Raw genomic sequence first — 16348 nt, forward strand, 5'->3', positions numbered from 1 at the left:
GTGAAATTTATAATCACACCCATAAAACATTATTCTTCTGTCAATTATATCACAATAATTAGCAATTAGTAGTATAAGAATACTATGCAAATAACCATAGCCACAGAATATACAAAAAGTGCATACTTTACCAACTATTAATTATAATACAGTTTTCCCAAATTCAATTTTTCAAATTTGTCATTTCACATTTGTATGTTAAGTTCTTTCCTCTGTTAATGAAAAACTATATCAAGAAAGTTTCATGCTTTGTATTTTTGAATGACAGGAGCAATACTGTATATTACACTTTTGAAGCTCCAAGTTCAATTTCAAAGTCTTATACAATTACGTATACAATTACTGATACTGCTACTAACTAATTTATACAAACAGCAAATTACAGGAAAACAATATAGTACTTACCCAAAATGACTTCCCAGTTCTTGCCAGACTTTGATACTTCATACGCTGCACGCATTTCTGAATATGTGATGCCTCCCACAACGAAAACTAAGAGTCTTGGCATATTCTTGACTGCACTAGCACTCTTGTCTTTGTGCCAATTGTACCGTACACTGCAAAAGATAATTTTATCCTGAAACTGCTGACATTAGGAAGGTTCATATGACCAGAAATATTAAAAACACCATGAACTAATAGAAAAAATCTTGACTCACTAAACAAAAATGTAAATACCAAAAAGAATAAAGTGGTTACCTTGATGGAGCTGTTCTTGATATGGATGCAGATCGTCCAGCTAGGAATGGGAAGTGTTTCTCTTCAAGCTTGTTATCAATAATATCCTCCATGATATCTTTCATCACTGGAGTCCATCGTGACATTTGGTAAGTTTGTTCTGTTATCCGCTCCTTGCGAGGTACCTGATAAGTCTTTCGTCGATTGCTACCCTATAAAGCACATAATGCAGTATAATGAAATTTGATATCTTTTTTCTTATTTAATATGTCAAATAACAAAATCTATTGGCCAGCTCTATGAGTTAATAATTTCAATTCCAGTGGTCTGGCTAAAATTTTTAGTATTAATAAAAATATTATCAATAAGAAAAATTGATTCAAAAACAATGCAAAAGAACAGATATGAACAGGATTCTGAGTTTAGAACACTACTTTAATGTTATTAGCTTAATTCCATATATGTGCAGGAACTGCGAAACTGTACTCCTAATGTACACTACATGCTTAATGAGTTACAGGGTATTTATAATTAAGCAGAACATCTTCATTGTATCTGACATCATCATTTCTGTTTCAGGATTATGTATTATGTACTATTAGTGTCCTGAGTATGACATTAAACTGCACCCAGGGTAGGAGGAGCTCATTAGTCTCAGTTGACAGTCCTCCTAAGAGAAGGAAACTCTGAGGTAAAACCAAATCCTTCAACAGTAAGGCAGGTGGAAGAAAAGACATTGATTTGAAACCCAACGGCTGCAATAGCAGAAGAAAGGTTGCAACTGTAAGGGGGTTGCAGTCGTTGCAAGCATTTGTGCCACTGGACAACAACCATTGCAGTGAAGCTCATGGGTCTCTATGTGCAGCAGTGTATCCACATTAAACAATCTCACGCACAGGCGCCTCTGGGAAGTACGGCTAGTGGGGCATTTCAAGTCTGCCGGCGACCAGAAGAGATGTTGGGGGCAGGATTGTGTTATCTGGAAGCTCTTAGTCTCAACTGGCATGTCATCAGTGGATGCTTGGTTTGGTCGCTCAACTTTTGGATGAAGCAGGAGAGTTGTTCGGCAGTGGCATCCATGTCTGAGCAGCCCTTTTTAGGATCCACTCTGCTCACCCTGAATGGGGAAGGGGCTAGAAAAGGTGCCCTAAACATAGTCTGCTTCAAACCTGCCTGCCTGGAAAACTGCATCCAAGGGGGCCACACCACTTTGCGGTCGAACAACTGTACAACTTAAATTTGGAACATGAAATGTACGAGCACTACTAGATGAAAATGAAAACAAACTGGAATGCAGAACTGCCTTTGTTGCTAGGGAGCTTCAGACTTAATTTAGATATTAGTGGCACTTTCTGAGACTTGTATCGCCGATGAGAGACAACTGCATGAAGAAGGTGGTGGCTACACATTCTTCTGGAAGGGACATGAACCTGGAACACCAAGACAGCATGGTGCAGGTTTTGCTGTAAAAACTGCATGCTTTTCAATTTAACAGAGTACCCAAGTGGCATAAATGAATGCTTAATGACACTCAGACTAAATCTTGAGGGAAACAAACATGCCACAGTGATCAGTGCTTATGCTCCAACCCTTCTTGTGGAGGATCAAACAAAAGAATTATTTTATGTCGCTTTAGATACAGCTCTCACAGCTATCCCAAATGAAGACAAAGTTATCCTTTTAGGTGACTTTAATGCCAGAGTAGGACGAGACAGTGACATCTGGAAAGGTACAATTGGAAGAAAGGGTGTTGGCAAAATTAATGGAAATGGAACACTCCTACTCTCGAAGTGTGTAGAATATGATCTGGTAGTAACTAAATCCTCTTTTTAGGCAGAAAAATAAACTTAAAACCACCTGGCATCATCCAAGATCTAAACATTGGCATCTCTTAGATTACATTATAATTAGTAAGATCTCGTGGTCGAAGGATGTATTACTTACAAGATCAGTGACAGGATCTGAAAACTGCTGGACTGACCACCGTCTGGTTTACTCTTGTATTAGGATGAAGATCTTGACTAAAAAGAGAAACGCTCATGCACTAAAGCGACTGAAGTTTAACTTTGATTCACTTAAGAACAACTCGAATAAGCTTGAACTTCAGTGCTGTCTTGCTAATAAACTAGAACAGGAATATCCACCCAATATTGTTGTTCACTGGAGTAAATTTAAGGATTCGATAATCAGCACATGTAAAGAACAGTTGGTCTGAAGAAATACAAACATCAAGATTGGTTTGATCAGAATGATGCAGCTATCTAAGATCTTAATCAAAAGGCCAGAAAATATCTGTTTGAACATCTGAATGACGCAAAGTCTGTAACAAAGATGATAATACACCGCACAGCAAAAGCTCAGATACAAAATGCCACAAGGGAAATGAAAAACAAGTGGTTGACAGACAAAGCAAATGAGCTCCAATCCTTCTTTGACAGAAATGACATGAGAAGCCTTTTCAGTGGAATGAAAGCTATTTTTGGGCCAAGTTCCCAAGGGCTAGCACCCTTACATTGTCAAGACAGCACTCGACTCCTTAAAAACAATAATGAAATCCTGTCTCGTTGGAAAGAACATTTTAAAGAACTACTTAATAGACCCTGTGATAGATGAGGTTGTACTACAACAACTCCCTTGTCTCCCATTGGATATGACACTTGCAGTGGTACCAACTCTAGAGGAAGTGGAGTTGGCTATCTTCTTTATGAAGAACAACAAAGCTGTGGGACCCAACAACATTCTTGCTGAAATATATAATTATGGATGACCAACCTTACATCGTCAACTTCACCAACTAATTGAAAAAATCTGGATGCATGAGGAAATTCCAAATGACCTCATAGATGGAATTATCAACACAATGTATAAGAAAAAAATGGGACCGATCAGTTTAAGGAAATTACTGAGGAATTACCCTCCTGTCAGTAGCTGGGAAGGTCTTAGCAAGAATTCTTACAACAAGACTAATACCTCTAGTTGAGAAGATCCTGCCTGAGTCTCAGTGTGGTTTCAGACCTGCTTTTGGTACAACTGACATGGTTTTCTCGGCAAGGCAGCTGCAAGAAAAATGTTGAGAACAACAAAAACCCCTTTACATGGGATTCATTGGCATGACAAAAGCTTTTGACAGTGTCAAGCATGAGCTGCTCTGGGAGATCTAGATATGGATGCCTACCAAAATTCATAAAGATCCTGAGGCTACTACAGTAATCCCTCACCTATCGCTATTAATGGGGACCAGAACCGACCGCGATAAGTGAAAAACAGCGAAGTAGGGTCCCCCCTATTTTTTAAATGCGTAGTACGTATACGTAAATTTTTTGTTGTACATGTATACATGTGTATGTAAATAATAACTGTATATTCTTATAACAAGATACATAACTCACCTCTATCAATGACGATGATCTTGATAAATGACGATGAAACACCTGTGCAGTATGATGGAGGTGAAGATGAAGATGATTTACACTGCACAGGTTAATGAGAGCTTTACTGCTCCTCAGGTGACGCCTCATCGTCAGTTGTTAGAGGTGGGGGATCACCGACGGCAGCTTCCGATAGAGCTGGAGAAACAGCAGGAGGCAACGTAGTGTCTCGGTAGGAAGCCGGAGAGGCAGCAGGAGGAGTAGTATCCGACACTTCTGCAGGAGGTTTTCGGCGCACCAGGAACATTGTGATGGGAAGTTGTTGACATTGTTTTTTCATCTGAGCAAAGATGCCCTTGTACAACGCCATAACACCGTCAATATGGTTACTGAATTCGATGGCTCTGACCATGTTGTCATCGATTTCTTGCGCCCTTTGTTGCATAGCCCGTGCTATGTTGCAGAGCTCTTGCAGATTTTCCAATTTAAGGCCACGTTGCTCAGGTTCGTCGTCGTCGGCTGCCTCCTCTTCTTCCTCACTCGCCAATCTTGTCATTTCGACCAGGTCCTCGTCGGTTAGGGGCTCTGAGTGGCAGTCAATCAGTGAGTTGACGTCTTCTGCCGTCATGTCGGAGAAACCTTCGTTGGCTACCAACTGCGCCAGCCTCACAGCCTTATCTACGGCGGAGTGATGAACTTCATCTGGCGTAAATCCCTCATAATCATGAACGATGTCTGGCCACAATTTTCTCCAACTTGCATTCAGTGTTTGCTGTTTAATCTCCTTAAGAGCGTTCTGAATGTTGGCCAGGCACGTCGCAATGTTGTACTCCCGCCAATATTTCTTGAGGCTGAAGTCATCGTCGCCTTCGTCGATGGAGGAGATGAGGCCCTCCATCGTGGACCTTGTGTAGAGGGCCTTGAAGGCCCGAATGACCCCCTGATCCATTGGTTGGATGAGGGAAGTGGTGTTGGGCGGCAGGAACTCCACTTGAACCCCGTCGTAATGCAGGTCCGTTGCATGTCCTCCTGCACAGTCCATCAAGAGGAGGACCTTAAAGGGCAGCCCATTTTCCGCGAGGTATAACTTCACCTGCAGGATAAAGCAGTTCACGAACCAGTCGAGTGTGAGGGCTTTAGTTATCCATGCCTTCTTATTACTCATCCAGTAGACGGGCAGCAAGGCTTTGTTTTTGTTTTTCAAAGCACGAGGATTCAGTGACTTGTAAATTAAGCCGGGCTTGAGCATGAAGCCCGCAGCATTCCCGCACATGAGCAGAGTGACTCTATCTTTGTGGGCCTTGAACCCTGGCTTCTTCACTTTGTCCTTGTAAAGGAACGTCTGGGACGGCATTCTCTTCCAAAAGAGGCCAGTTTCATCCATATTAAACACCTGCTCCGGGATATAGCCGCCCTCTTTAATTAATTTTGGGAACTCGTCCTCGACGTAACAATGAGCTGCGTCTTGGTCTGCCGAGGCGGCCTCCCCATACAACGGAACGCTGCGAAGGCCATACCTCCTCTTGAATTTCTCAAACCAGCCCTTGCTGGCAACAAAACCACGTTTTTCTCGTGGGGCAGGATCATCTTTATCGTCGTCATCACCATCATCGTCATCTTCGTTCGATCCCCCTTCAGGAACGAGGCTATCATAAAGGGTTTTGGCTTTTGTGCGAATCATGTTGGTATCGAGACTAACCTTCTTTTCCCGACAGTCCGTTATCCACACTGATAATGCATTCTCCATTTGCACAATCTTCTTATTACGAGGCGTCACAACGCGCTTAGTGTCCTTGGAGAACGTTATTGAGGCAGTTTTATGGATTTTTAATTCGTCTTTTTTTATGTAGCAAACCATTGACTCATTCAGTCCGTACGTGCGGGCAACAGACGCATAGCTACTGCCTGCCTTAAGCATGTCCAATAACTTCAATTTTTTGTTCACCGTCATCATTTTTCTCTTCTTCTTGGGTTCACCAGAGGATGTAGAGGGTGTAGGACATTTAGGAGCCATTTTCAAGGGCGTCACAAGCACTATTTTGCACAAAGAAAGCACAAAAATACAGCTAAATTTTCACGCGGCAAGAGTAGCGACACGAGCGCAAGAGAACAATGAATGCGGTCTTCCTTCGCTGGGCGCTCGGCAGGGTGGGATGCTGGATGCTGGCTAACGCGTCTCGGCGGCTCGGCCAATCAGCTTGCGAGATTCAAGAGCTGAGATGGCCAGCGAATCAGAGAGGTGTATTTTGAGTTAAGCGCCATTTCCATGTTGATACATGATGTTCTAATGTACTCTCTCTGCCTTCTGCTAGCGCCCGCGCCATTTTTTCTCAATTTTGAATTTTTGATGAATATTTTTGAAAATTCCGCGATGCAGTGAGGGCGCGAAACTTGAGGCGCGAAGTAGCGAGGGATTACTGTACATGATAATATATTGGTGACTTTAATGGCTAATGGTAGCCTTACTGAACCTTTTAAAGTTAAGTCAGGCGTAAAACAGGGTTGTGTCGCTGCTCCTACCTTGTTTTCCATATTTATAACTCTTGTTTTGCACCTCATTCAAGATGAATTGCCTCCAGGTATCTCCATCAATTACAGAACAGATGGAGGAATATTCAATCTCAACCAGCTAAAGGCAAGAACTAAAGCAAATGTTACTGCTACTGTTGAGCTTCATTATGCAGACAACAACGCTGTCTGTGCTCAAACTGAAAGTGATCTGCAAATTATACTGAATGCCTTTGCAAATGCTTACTCTCATCTTGGGATTTCCATCAACATCAGAAAAACCCAAGTATTATATCAGCCACCCCAAACTGAAGCCCTAGGTTGCACCTACTATAGAAATTAATGGAGAAGCTCTAGAAACTATATACTGCTTCCCATACTTGGCCAGTTATCTATCTTCAAATGCCAATATAGATGATGTTCAATATCGCCTAAGATGTGCTAACTCAGCTTTTGGAAAACTACGAAAGAAAATTTTTTATCATGACTTGTGTGTTAATACCAAAATAAAGGCATATCAGGCAATAGTCCTACCTACCCTTCTTTATGGTTCCAAAACCTAGACAACTTACCGACGTCATGTTAAAGCCCTTGAGAAATTCCATAAGCGGTCCTTGCGAAACATCTCGAGAATAACTTATGAAGAAAGTCACACTAATGTAAGTGTTCTTGAAGAGGCCGACTGCCTTAGTATTGAGGCCATTATAATAAAAAGCCAGTTGAGATGGGCAGGGCATGTTGTCAGAATGGCAGACAGCCGCCTTCCTAAGCAGCTCTTTTACTCAGAGCTAAGTGACGGGACTCGAAATGTTGGCAAAGCAAGGAAGAGATTCAAAGACAGCTTAAAAGACAACTTAAAACTATGTGACATTAACTATAAAACATGGAAGACCGATACAGTGGAGCAATCTGCTTGGAGAGTTAAAGTGAAAGATGGAATTAAAAATTATGAAGAAAACAAAAAGCAGCATCTGGAGAATTGTAGAGCCGCAAGACGAGCTCGTCAGGTCCATCCACAGCCTCGACTCCCACCTAACAACACATGCCCCAATTGTGACCGAGTATGTGGCTCGAGAATTGGTCTCATTAGCCACATCAGAACCCATCAGTAATGACATCCCAGAGCATTCATACTTGAATCGAGTGATAGCCATGATGATGATGACTATTATTACTTAATGCTTGAAACAGAACACACACACAAGACAAGCTCAATAACCTTTATAGTACAAAATGTATCTCATTACAATGCAGTACACCCCCATATTCATAGGGGCAGGTACCAGACACCCCCCGGAGAATAGCTAAAATCCGTGAATACTTGGAACCACACTAAAAATGCTGTTTAACTCGGTTCTGTGCAAATTTTCTTGCTTCTGGTTAGCATAAGTGAATATCTAGATATTTTACTTATATGAGACAAGGTCATTTTTCTTTATATGATGAACTTTAAGTCAAAATATGGCTTGAATAAGTCTCATTGTGAACTAAATTTTTTTTTTTTTAACAGATTGCATTGGGAGCATGTTTATTGCTTAAAAAAAAAGAAGACATGATTCCATTCACTATTTTCACACGATTTCATCGTAATATGAGCTTTACTTTATTTATCTTTTATTGGCGTGAAAACAACAGTAAAATATGTTGTTTCAAGCCCAGTAGATTTGATTAAAATGATTTTCTCTCAATTTTATCAGCAGTTGTGTTTGATGGCATAACTTTACTGGAGTTTTATCCTTGTTGCCGATGCACAATAACAGTCATTAGCCGCTTGAACAGTTTTCTCAGCTTCAGCTACAATTTGGTTTAAATTTAAGAGCATATTTCCTTGCTGATCTTTGATCTATAGTAAATAAAGTTATTACATAAAAATATATCAGTCCTGTTCTACATAATGTCGTTTATAACATAACTACGGTAATTGTTTACTATCATATGATGGTTGAAATACAAGCCAAATGGATGTTGCTATTATCTAATTCGGTTGTACTTAGCAAAAAAGCAGAGTTCCCCCAAGTCCTGGAACATAACCCCCTTATTACTGTTATTTCATATGGGAAAAATGTTTAAATAACGCATTTTTAATCACAGCAAGCTCTCCAAGAACATAACCCTCACGTTAATTGAGAGGTGACTGATTGTTTGTCGTTCTCCTGTCTGTATGTTTCTGAGTCTTTGTCTACTTTTATTAGTCATTCCAAGCACTCCTTTGCCATTCACTGGTTTTCAGATATTGCCCCAGTGCTCTGCTCTTGATGTTGACGCAGTCCTCTATGCTTAGTAGCCCTCTCCCTCCTTCCTTTCGTGTTATGTATAGCCTGTCTGTATTTACTCTTGGGTGTAGTGCTTTGTGCATGTGTTTCCTAGTTTTCTGGTCTATGCTGCAGAGTTCAGCCTTTGTCCACTCCACTACTCCTGCACTGTATCTGAATACTGGTACTGCCCATGTGTTTATGGCTTTCATCATATTTCCAGCGTTGAGTTTTGACTTAAGTATTGCCTTATTATTATTTATTATTATGTATTATAATTATTATTATTATTTTGAAGATAAATCCTACCCATGGAACAAGCCCACAGGCCACTAACTTGAAATTCATGTTTCCAAAGAAAAATTATATTTTTATAATAAAATAATGTTTTGTTTATACTTACCAAGTAATTACATACCTAAGTATTTCTAAGTACCGGTAGCCAAAATTTGAAAACTGCGGCAGCGATTCTTTTGTTTCAGTGTAGGTCAGTACCCCGGCCTCTACCGGGGGAATAGGTAAACAACTCGGCAAAGAAGCTCAATTTTATTTATGCTTTTTCATCCATGAGAGAGGAGGAGGGTGGGCTCCCATTCTGTAATTACTTGGTAAGTATATACAAAATATTTTATTATAAAAATATCGTGGGCTCAGCTCGTGTCGCTGCGCGAAATATCCTTTAATCTATTATTTCTAGGGTAAATGTACTAACACAATACCAAGAGAATAAATAAATAAAGAAAAAGGTCAGTATACTGACTCGCTCACCCTCCCCCAGAGAGTGTCGGTATGAACACTATGGCGAGTGAGACCACTACCACGAGCCAAATGCCAATAGAATTCTCCCACTACAAAATCCCCCAAGAGGAGAGCCGACCCACAGAGTGGGCAGCACCTACTACTACTACTCCATCCCATGCTGCCGACTGCTGCGCCTCTGGTGGCCATCCTTTTCAGTTAGCGCACACGATACACACGTGCCATTTTCTTCTCTGTGTTTTTGTGCCCTTTCCTTTGGATTTTATTACCATGGAGCGTGCAGCCATCGCAGCAGCTAAGTTAAGTACTCAGTGTTTATTGCTAGTTGGTTTTTTCCGGCCCTGAGCACGTATTTGCCGTTTTTTAGGTATAAATACGATCTCTAGGTCGGAAGCATGGCAGCATGGTTCTGCCTCGTGGTGGGTCCGTTCTGGGTCGCCCATACCCAGAACATCCCCTGGCTTTTGTACGCTCTATTTTTATTATCCGCTTTATTTAGGGTACGGTCTACACGGTTTTGTCATGCATGCATGTCTTTTACCTTATGTAGGCTCTTCCATCCAGACCCTAGCCACGGCTCTTAGTATCGGCCTCGGCTAGCTTTGAGTGGTAGACTTGCCTTCGGGTTAGTCGTACACTCCTGGATTTTTTCTCCTACTATTTTGTTTTCTTTCTTTCATTTTTTATTCATTTGTACTATTTATGTGATATTTGTTAGGTTAGTTAGGCGTCTGGCTCGCTTAGCCTAGGTCATGGCCCATTGGGCCTTTATGTTACCGCTTTCAGCTCGGTTGCTTCACGATAGCATCTCTCTGATCAGTTGGTTATGTTCTAGGCTTAGTTGTTTGTTCTTATCGCCCCGTGGTCACTATGTGATCACGAGGCAGCCAGACGCCTGTCCAGTCACCTTTCCCCCCTCCCGCTCTTCCATAGGGTCGGGGGGGGTGGGTAGGCCTGCCCATGCTCGCTCCACATACCCGAGCCTGCCTCCCTCTCTCCCCCCAGGCGGAGGGGGTAGAGGGACGGGACAGACCCAGACTGGACTCGACCTCTCCGGCTTCTCGGTCCGGTCGGATGGTAAGGTGGGGGGGACTGGCCTTTCCCCCCCCTCCATTACTACTCCGTCGCTCCGTTACTACCCGCCCGAGTCTGTATGCCTCTTGCTCTTTCCCACCTTACTAGGGCTCCTTTACCACCGGAGACCTGGCATCCAGCGGAAGGTGCTAGTCTACCCCACGGGGTGGACCGGAACATACAGTCGGTCCCTTCTAACCTCTCCGTTTCACTGAGTTATACACTCCGCCACGCACTGGACTTAGTCCGGTACGTTCGTGCTTTTAGGTTTAAGATCTATTATGTTAAACTATTAAGTTTATCTTAAGTACCTTAAACCATTCCCCTCCCTTCATGTTTCACCGGATACCTCGGGGTTATAGCCTATTCAGGCGATTAAGGGAGGGGCTATGCCCAAATTTTTTCCGAGCGTCCGGCATGCAACGGAGTTCTTCTGTCCTTTAGCCTGTAAGTGATATTCTTTAAGATACTCATGTGTCTTTCCACTTACAGACCACCAACTGTGAGCATCCGGGATGCGCCGCCACACTTCAGGACCCATGTGGACACGAAGTTTGCCGTCCCATGCTCCATGCGCGACTCCGCACGGGGACATCCAGGTCTGGTACCATGAAATGTGTACCATATGTTACGATCTGGTGAGCCAGCTTTTAGACGGGGTAAGTATTCCATCTCCGGTAGCTGGTCCTCATCTGTTATAGTGCTTAAGTTTTTACATCAATCACTCTAACTTAAGGTAAATTCAAGGGGCCTTATAGCCCCTATAATTTTTAAGTTATGCTTTAAGTTAGCTTTAGTCTTAAGTTATTCTTAATTCTAATCAATCCCTCTCTTCCAGGCGCCGGCCGTGAGGGATACCGCACTGGCAACCCTGCGGGCCTGGGTCGGCGGTTTCGGGAAGAACGCCGCCAAGGGTATGCCCTACATCCTGGAGAAAAGGTTGGCGGTACTAATCTTCCCCGGAGGCAAGGCGACAGGATACGTCGACCCAGTAGAGGCGGCCCCGACTATCGCCTTCATCCAGCAACAGCTGGCTGCTTCATTGACTGACCAAGGCCAGGACATCTCCTCGAAGTCGCGACGTTGGATATTAATGTAGAACTATGGTAGGTGTAGACGACCTGTTGGTCGAGGTAGGTAAGGTGGACACCCAAGGGATACCCTTGGGTGCAACTGTTTCTTCTACTCCTGCAACCTCTCCATCCTTCCAAGGCTTACGGGTGACGAATTATATACTCCTCCTGACGCTTCAGTTAGACCCAAGGTCAAGGGTCAAGCAGTGAAATCCTTGACAAAGACGTCGTCGTCGTCTAAGAAGACGGCTTCGGCGTCATCCTCCTCTCGTAAGTCTCCGGCTAGGAATCCCGGAGCAGAGAGATCTAAAGCTTCTGGGTCCGGCTCTAAGTCCTCGAGGAGTAAATCTCCAGAGAGAGATCTCACACTCCGGCAGAGTCGTCAGTTCCGCTACCCTTGGTTCCAATTCAGAGCCACCCCTCCACCTCCGCAGCAGCTCCGGCTTTGGACTCCAATGCTGGTCTGTTACAACAGGTGGCGACCTGGTTGGGTCTCTGAAAAGTAGCATGGAACAAATGATCTCTCGGTTGTCGGATGGGATTACCTCTCAAGACAGCATTATAGCCGGACTGAGCCAAGCTCCTCTAGCCTCTCCTCCACCTTTCAATACAGGTGGAGCCCAGCTTCCCCCGTATGACTCTCTACCTCCGTTCTCAATGAACAACCCTTGGAGAGTAGCGTCATACGCCCCCTTCCAAGACGGACTCATTTCTATCCCGGAATGTGGAACTCGGAGGATCGAGGACTTCGAGTTCTACCCGGAAGACCTTCAGCCTCCGTTCATCGGCTACGCAAGGCTCACCGCCTCAGCCATGACTCGGGATGATAAAGTACCAAAGGAGACAGTCCTCTATTCACGTGACCAGGCTCAGAGAGAATGGCTCAGGTGTCTAGAGGACATGGATTGTTCCAATACGAAAATCCAACCTTTCAAGAGTCCGTTTACGATCTTTACGATGGATGAGAATACCCCGCTCCCTTTCCTGACAAAGATCGCGACGTCTACCATTCCAGCGGCCCAGAAGGGGGACCCCATGCCTCAACTGAAGGAAGCAGATCCTACATCTCCGTTACTTCCTTCAGCCGGAGAATTGTGGGAAGACTTACCTAACACCTTCTCAGCTGGCAAACTCAAACCGGACTGTGCTATGGAGCAGTTTGGTGAAAAGCTACCTAGGCTTCCAGATAGCCTCATTCAGGCTGAATTTGACGCCAAATCGCGGTTAGCCAGATCTATTAATTCCATGGCTATGACCGAGGTGGCTACCATAGCCTATGGTTCAGAACCGCTCTTCAAGCTTATGACCAAATCCCTGACTCAAACGGTACAGTCAGAGTATGTTTGAGTTTGCCACTGCTAGGACGAATTGTAGGAAGCATGTCCTACAAGAAGCAACTATTTGGCACGAGCCGAATAGGTTACTTGCGTCGAGCATCTGGGGAGCAGACCTCTTCCCAGAAGCGATGGTGAAGGAGGTTCAGTCAGAGGCTACGAGGTTGAACCAGAGCCTCAAGGACCGTTGGGGTCTTACGGCCAAGAGGCGGCAAGATCTAGCAGCTAGAGGTAAGGGTCAAAGGAAACCCAGACGTTTCCAGCCCTACCAGAAAAAGCAGCCACGCTTTTCTCAGCAAGTTCCGGCTGTTCCCTTAGTGCAAACAGCCCAACCTTCCACTTCAAAGGCTCAATCACAGCCGATTTATGTTATCTCCCCTCAGCCTCAGCCCTCCACCTCTTACGCCCTCTCTCCAGCTTACAATCAATCCTTCGAGAGTCAAGCTTCACAGAAGTATGACCGCTCGGGTAAGGGAGGCAGAGGTAAGCGATCCTTTCGTGGGAGAGGATCGGGAGGTCCCTTTAATAGGGGAAAACATTTCAGAGGAGGCCGAGGAGGCTACCAGAACCAATGAGGAATTTCAGGTAGGAGGGAGGCTGTTTCACTTTCGCCACCGGTGGAACTTCAGCAAGTGGGCTCAGAGCATTGTGTCAAAAGGCCTGGGTTGGAGCTGGTTAACGAACCCACCCCCATCCAGACCTTTCCGCCAACTTCCTTCCAAGGAACTGACGGAGTATGCGGAGGATCTCCTTCAGAAAGGAGCTATAGCGAGAGTCAAAGGTTAAAATTTCAAGGACGCTTGTTCAGCGTGCCAAAGAAAGGCTCACAAAAAAGAAGGGTAATCTTAGACTTGTCCCGCTTAAACTTAGCCATTCGCTGCGACAAGTTCAAGATGCTCACGATCTCGCAGGTACGGACCTTACTTCCCCGTGGGGCCGTCACCACCTCTATCGATCTTACAGACGCTTACTATCATATCCCTATTGCAAGACACTTCCGTCCGTATCTGGGCTTCAAGATAGGAGACCAGACATTCTCCTTCAAGGTAGTTCCTTTCGGGCTCAACGTAGCACCCAGGGTGTTTACGAAGCTGGCGGAAGTAGTAGTTCAACAACTCAGATCGCAAGGGATTATGGTAGTAGCGTATCTCGACGATTGGTTGATCTGGGCTTCAACAGTCAAGGAATGCAACAGAGCAACACTGAAAGTAATTCAGTTCCTGGAATATCTAGGCTTCAAGATAAACAGGACCAAGTCAAGACTCACCCAGAGTCAAACTTTCAGTGGCTAGGCATTCAATGGAATCTTTCCTCCCATACTCTGTCGATTCCATCATCCAAAAGAAAGGAAATAGCGAAATCAGTCAAACAATTTCTGAGTCACAAACTGGCATCAAGAAGATCCCAGGAAAGGATCTTGGGTTCTCTCCAGTTTGCATCAGTGACGAACATCTTAATGAAAGCCAAACTGAAAGACCTAACCAGAATCTGGCGCTCACGAGCAAATGTCAGGTCCAGGGACAAATTGTCCTCAGTCCCTCTGATTCTAAAGAATCGACTCCGACCGTGGGCGAAAGTCAAGAACTTGTCGGTGTCAGTGCCCCTTCAGTTTCCTCCACCAGGGATCACCATCCACACAGACGCATCATTAAGCGGTTGGGGAGGATATTCCCAGTTCAAAAAGGTTCAAGGAACGTGGTCACCTCAGTTCCGTCAGTTCCAATATAAACGTACTGGAAGCAATGGCAGTGTTCTTGACTCTAAAAAAGTTATGCCCGCCAAAGTACTCCCACATAAAGCTAGTCCTGGACAGCGCAGTGGTGGTATACATTGCGTAAACAGAGGAGGCTCCAAGTCACGTCATCTAAATCACGTCATGGTAGCCATCTTCTCCCTGGCGGACAAGTTCAGTTGGCATCTCTCCTCCACTCATATAGCTGGAGTGAGAAACGTCATAGCAGATGCTCTATCCCGATCAGTACCTCTAGAGTCGGAATGGTCACTGGACAACAGTTCGTTCCAATGGATTCTTCAGAGAGTTCCAGGTCTACAGGTGGATCTCTTCGCATCTCCAAACGAACCACAAACTCCCGTGTTATGTGGCCCCCAACCTGGACCCTCTGGCCTATGCCACGGACGCCCTGGCTCTAGACTGGAACAACTGGGAGAAGATTTATGTCTTTCCTCCGGTGAATCTTCTCATGAAAGTCTTAAACAAACTCAGGACATTCAAGGGTCAAGTGGCTCTAGTAGCCCCAGACTGGCCGAAGAGCAATTGGTACCCTCTCATTCTGGAACTGGGTCTTCGCCCTCTTCGGATCCCCAATCCCAGGCTCTCCCAGTCAGTACAAACGAAGACTGTGTTCGCTTCCTCAGGGATTCTCAAAACCCTAACTTTATGGATTTCATGAAGTTTGCAGCGAAAAGGGATGCGAATATTGACCCTCAGAATATTCTCTTCTTGGAATCCGATAAAAGAGATTCAACTTTGAGACAGTATGATGCTGCTGTCAAAAAGTTAGCAACCTTCCTGAAAGAATCAGATATTAGGATCATGACAATCAATTCAGCTATATCCTTTTTCAGATCCTTATTTGAAAAAGGCTTAGCAGCTAGCACAATTACGACAAACAAGTCAGCCTTGAAGAAGATTTTTCAATTTGGGTTCAACATAGACTTGACAGATTCCTACTTCTCGTCTATTCCCAAGGCATGTGCTAGACTTAGGCCTTCGGTAAGGCCTACGTCAGTATCATGGTTCTTAAACGATGTTCTAAAACTGGCTTCAGAAACCAATAATGACACATGCTCGTTTATAATGCTCTTAAGAAAAACCCTATTTTTATTAAGCTTGGCCTCAGGAGCTAGAATTTCAGAACTGTCGGCGTTATCCAGAGATCCGGATCATATTCAGTTCCTTCCCACAGGGGAAGTGCTACTTTCTCCGGAACGTAGCTTTATAGCAAAGAATGAAGATCCTTTGATGAGGTGGGAGCCATGGAAGGTACTACCCCTTCCACAAGATGTATCTCTTTGCCCAGTTTCAGCCTTACGAGCCTTTCTATCTAGGACCTCCTCATCCTCATCGGGTCCTCTCTTTAAGAGAGAAAAAGGTGGCACTTTATCTATTAAAGGCATCAGGCAACAAATCCTGTACTTCATTAAACAAGCCAATCCTGACTCTTTCCCAAAAGCACATGATGTCAGGGCAGTAGCCACCTCAATTAACTATTTCCAACATATGAACTTCGATGAGTTGAAAAAGTATACTGGATGGAAATCGCCGACAGTGTTCAAACGTC

At 44.2% G+C, this 16348-nt stretch overlaps 1 protein-coding gene across 1 annotated transcript in view; it reads right to left on the reverse strand.

Moving 5' to 3' along the window:
- LOC135216167 (protein ROP-like) overlaps positions 1-16348 on the reverse strand; it is a 178259-nt gene that overhangs the window by 15986 nt on the left and 145925 nt on the right. Inside the window, exons 11-12 of the mRNA XM_064251288.1 lie at positions 700-890; positions 406-557 (exon numbers count right to left, since the gene is read on the reverse strand). Of these exons, the coding sequence (XP_064107358.1) occupies positions 406-557; positions 700-890 (343 nt within the window). The remainder of the gene's footprint in view (positions 1-405; positions 558-699; positions 891-16348) is intronic.

Source organism: Macrobrachium nipponense, chromosome 6 (genome assembly GCF_015104395.2).
Source record: "Macrobrachium nipponense isolate FS-2020 chromosome 6, ASM1510439v2, whole genome shotgun sequence".
Classification (NCBI taxonomy): Eukaryota; Metazoa; Arthropoda; class Malacostraca; order Decapoda; family Palaemonidae; genus Macrobrachium; species Macrobrachium nipponense.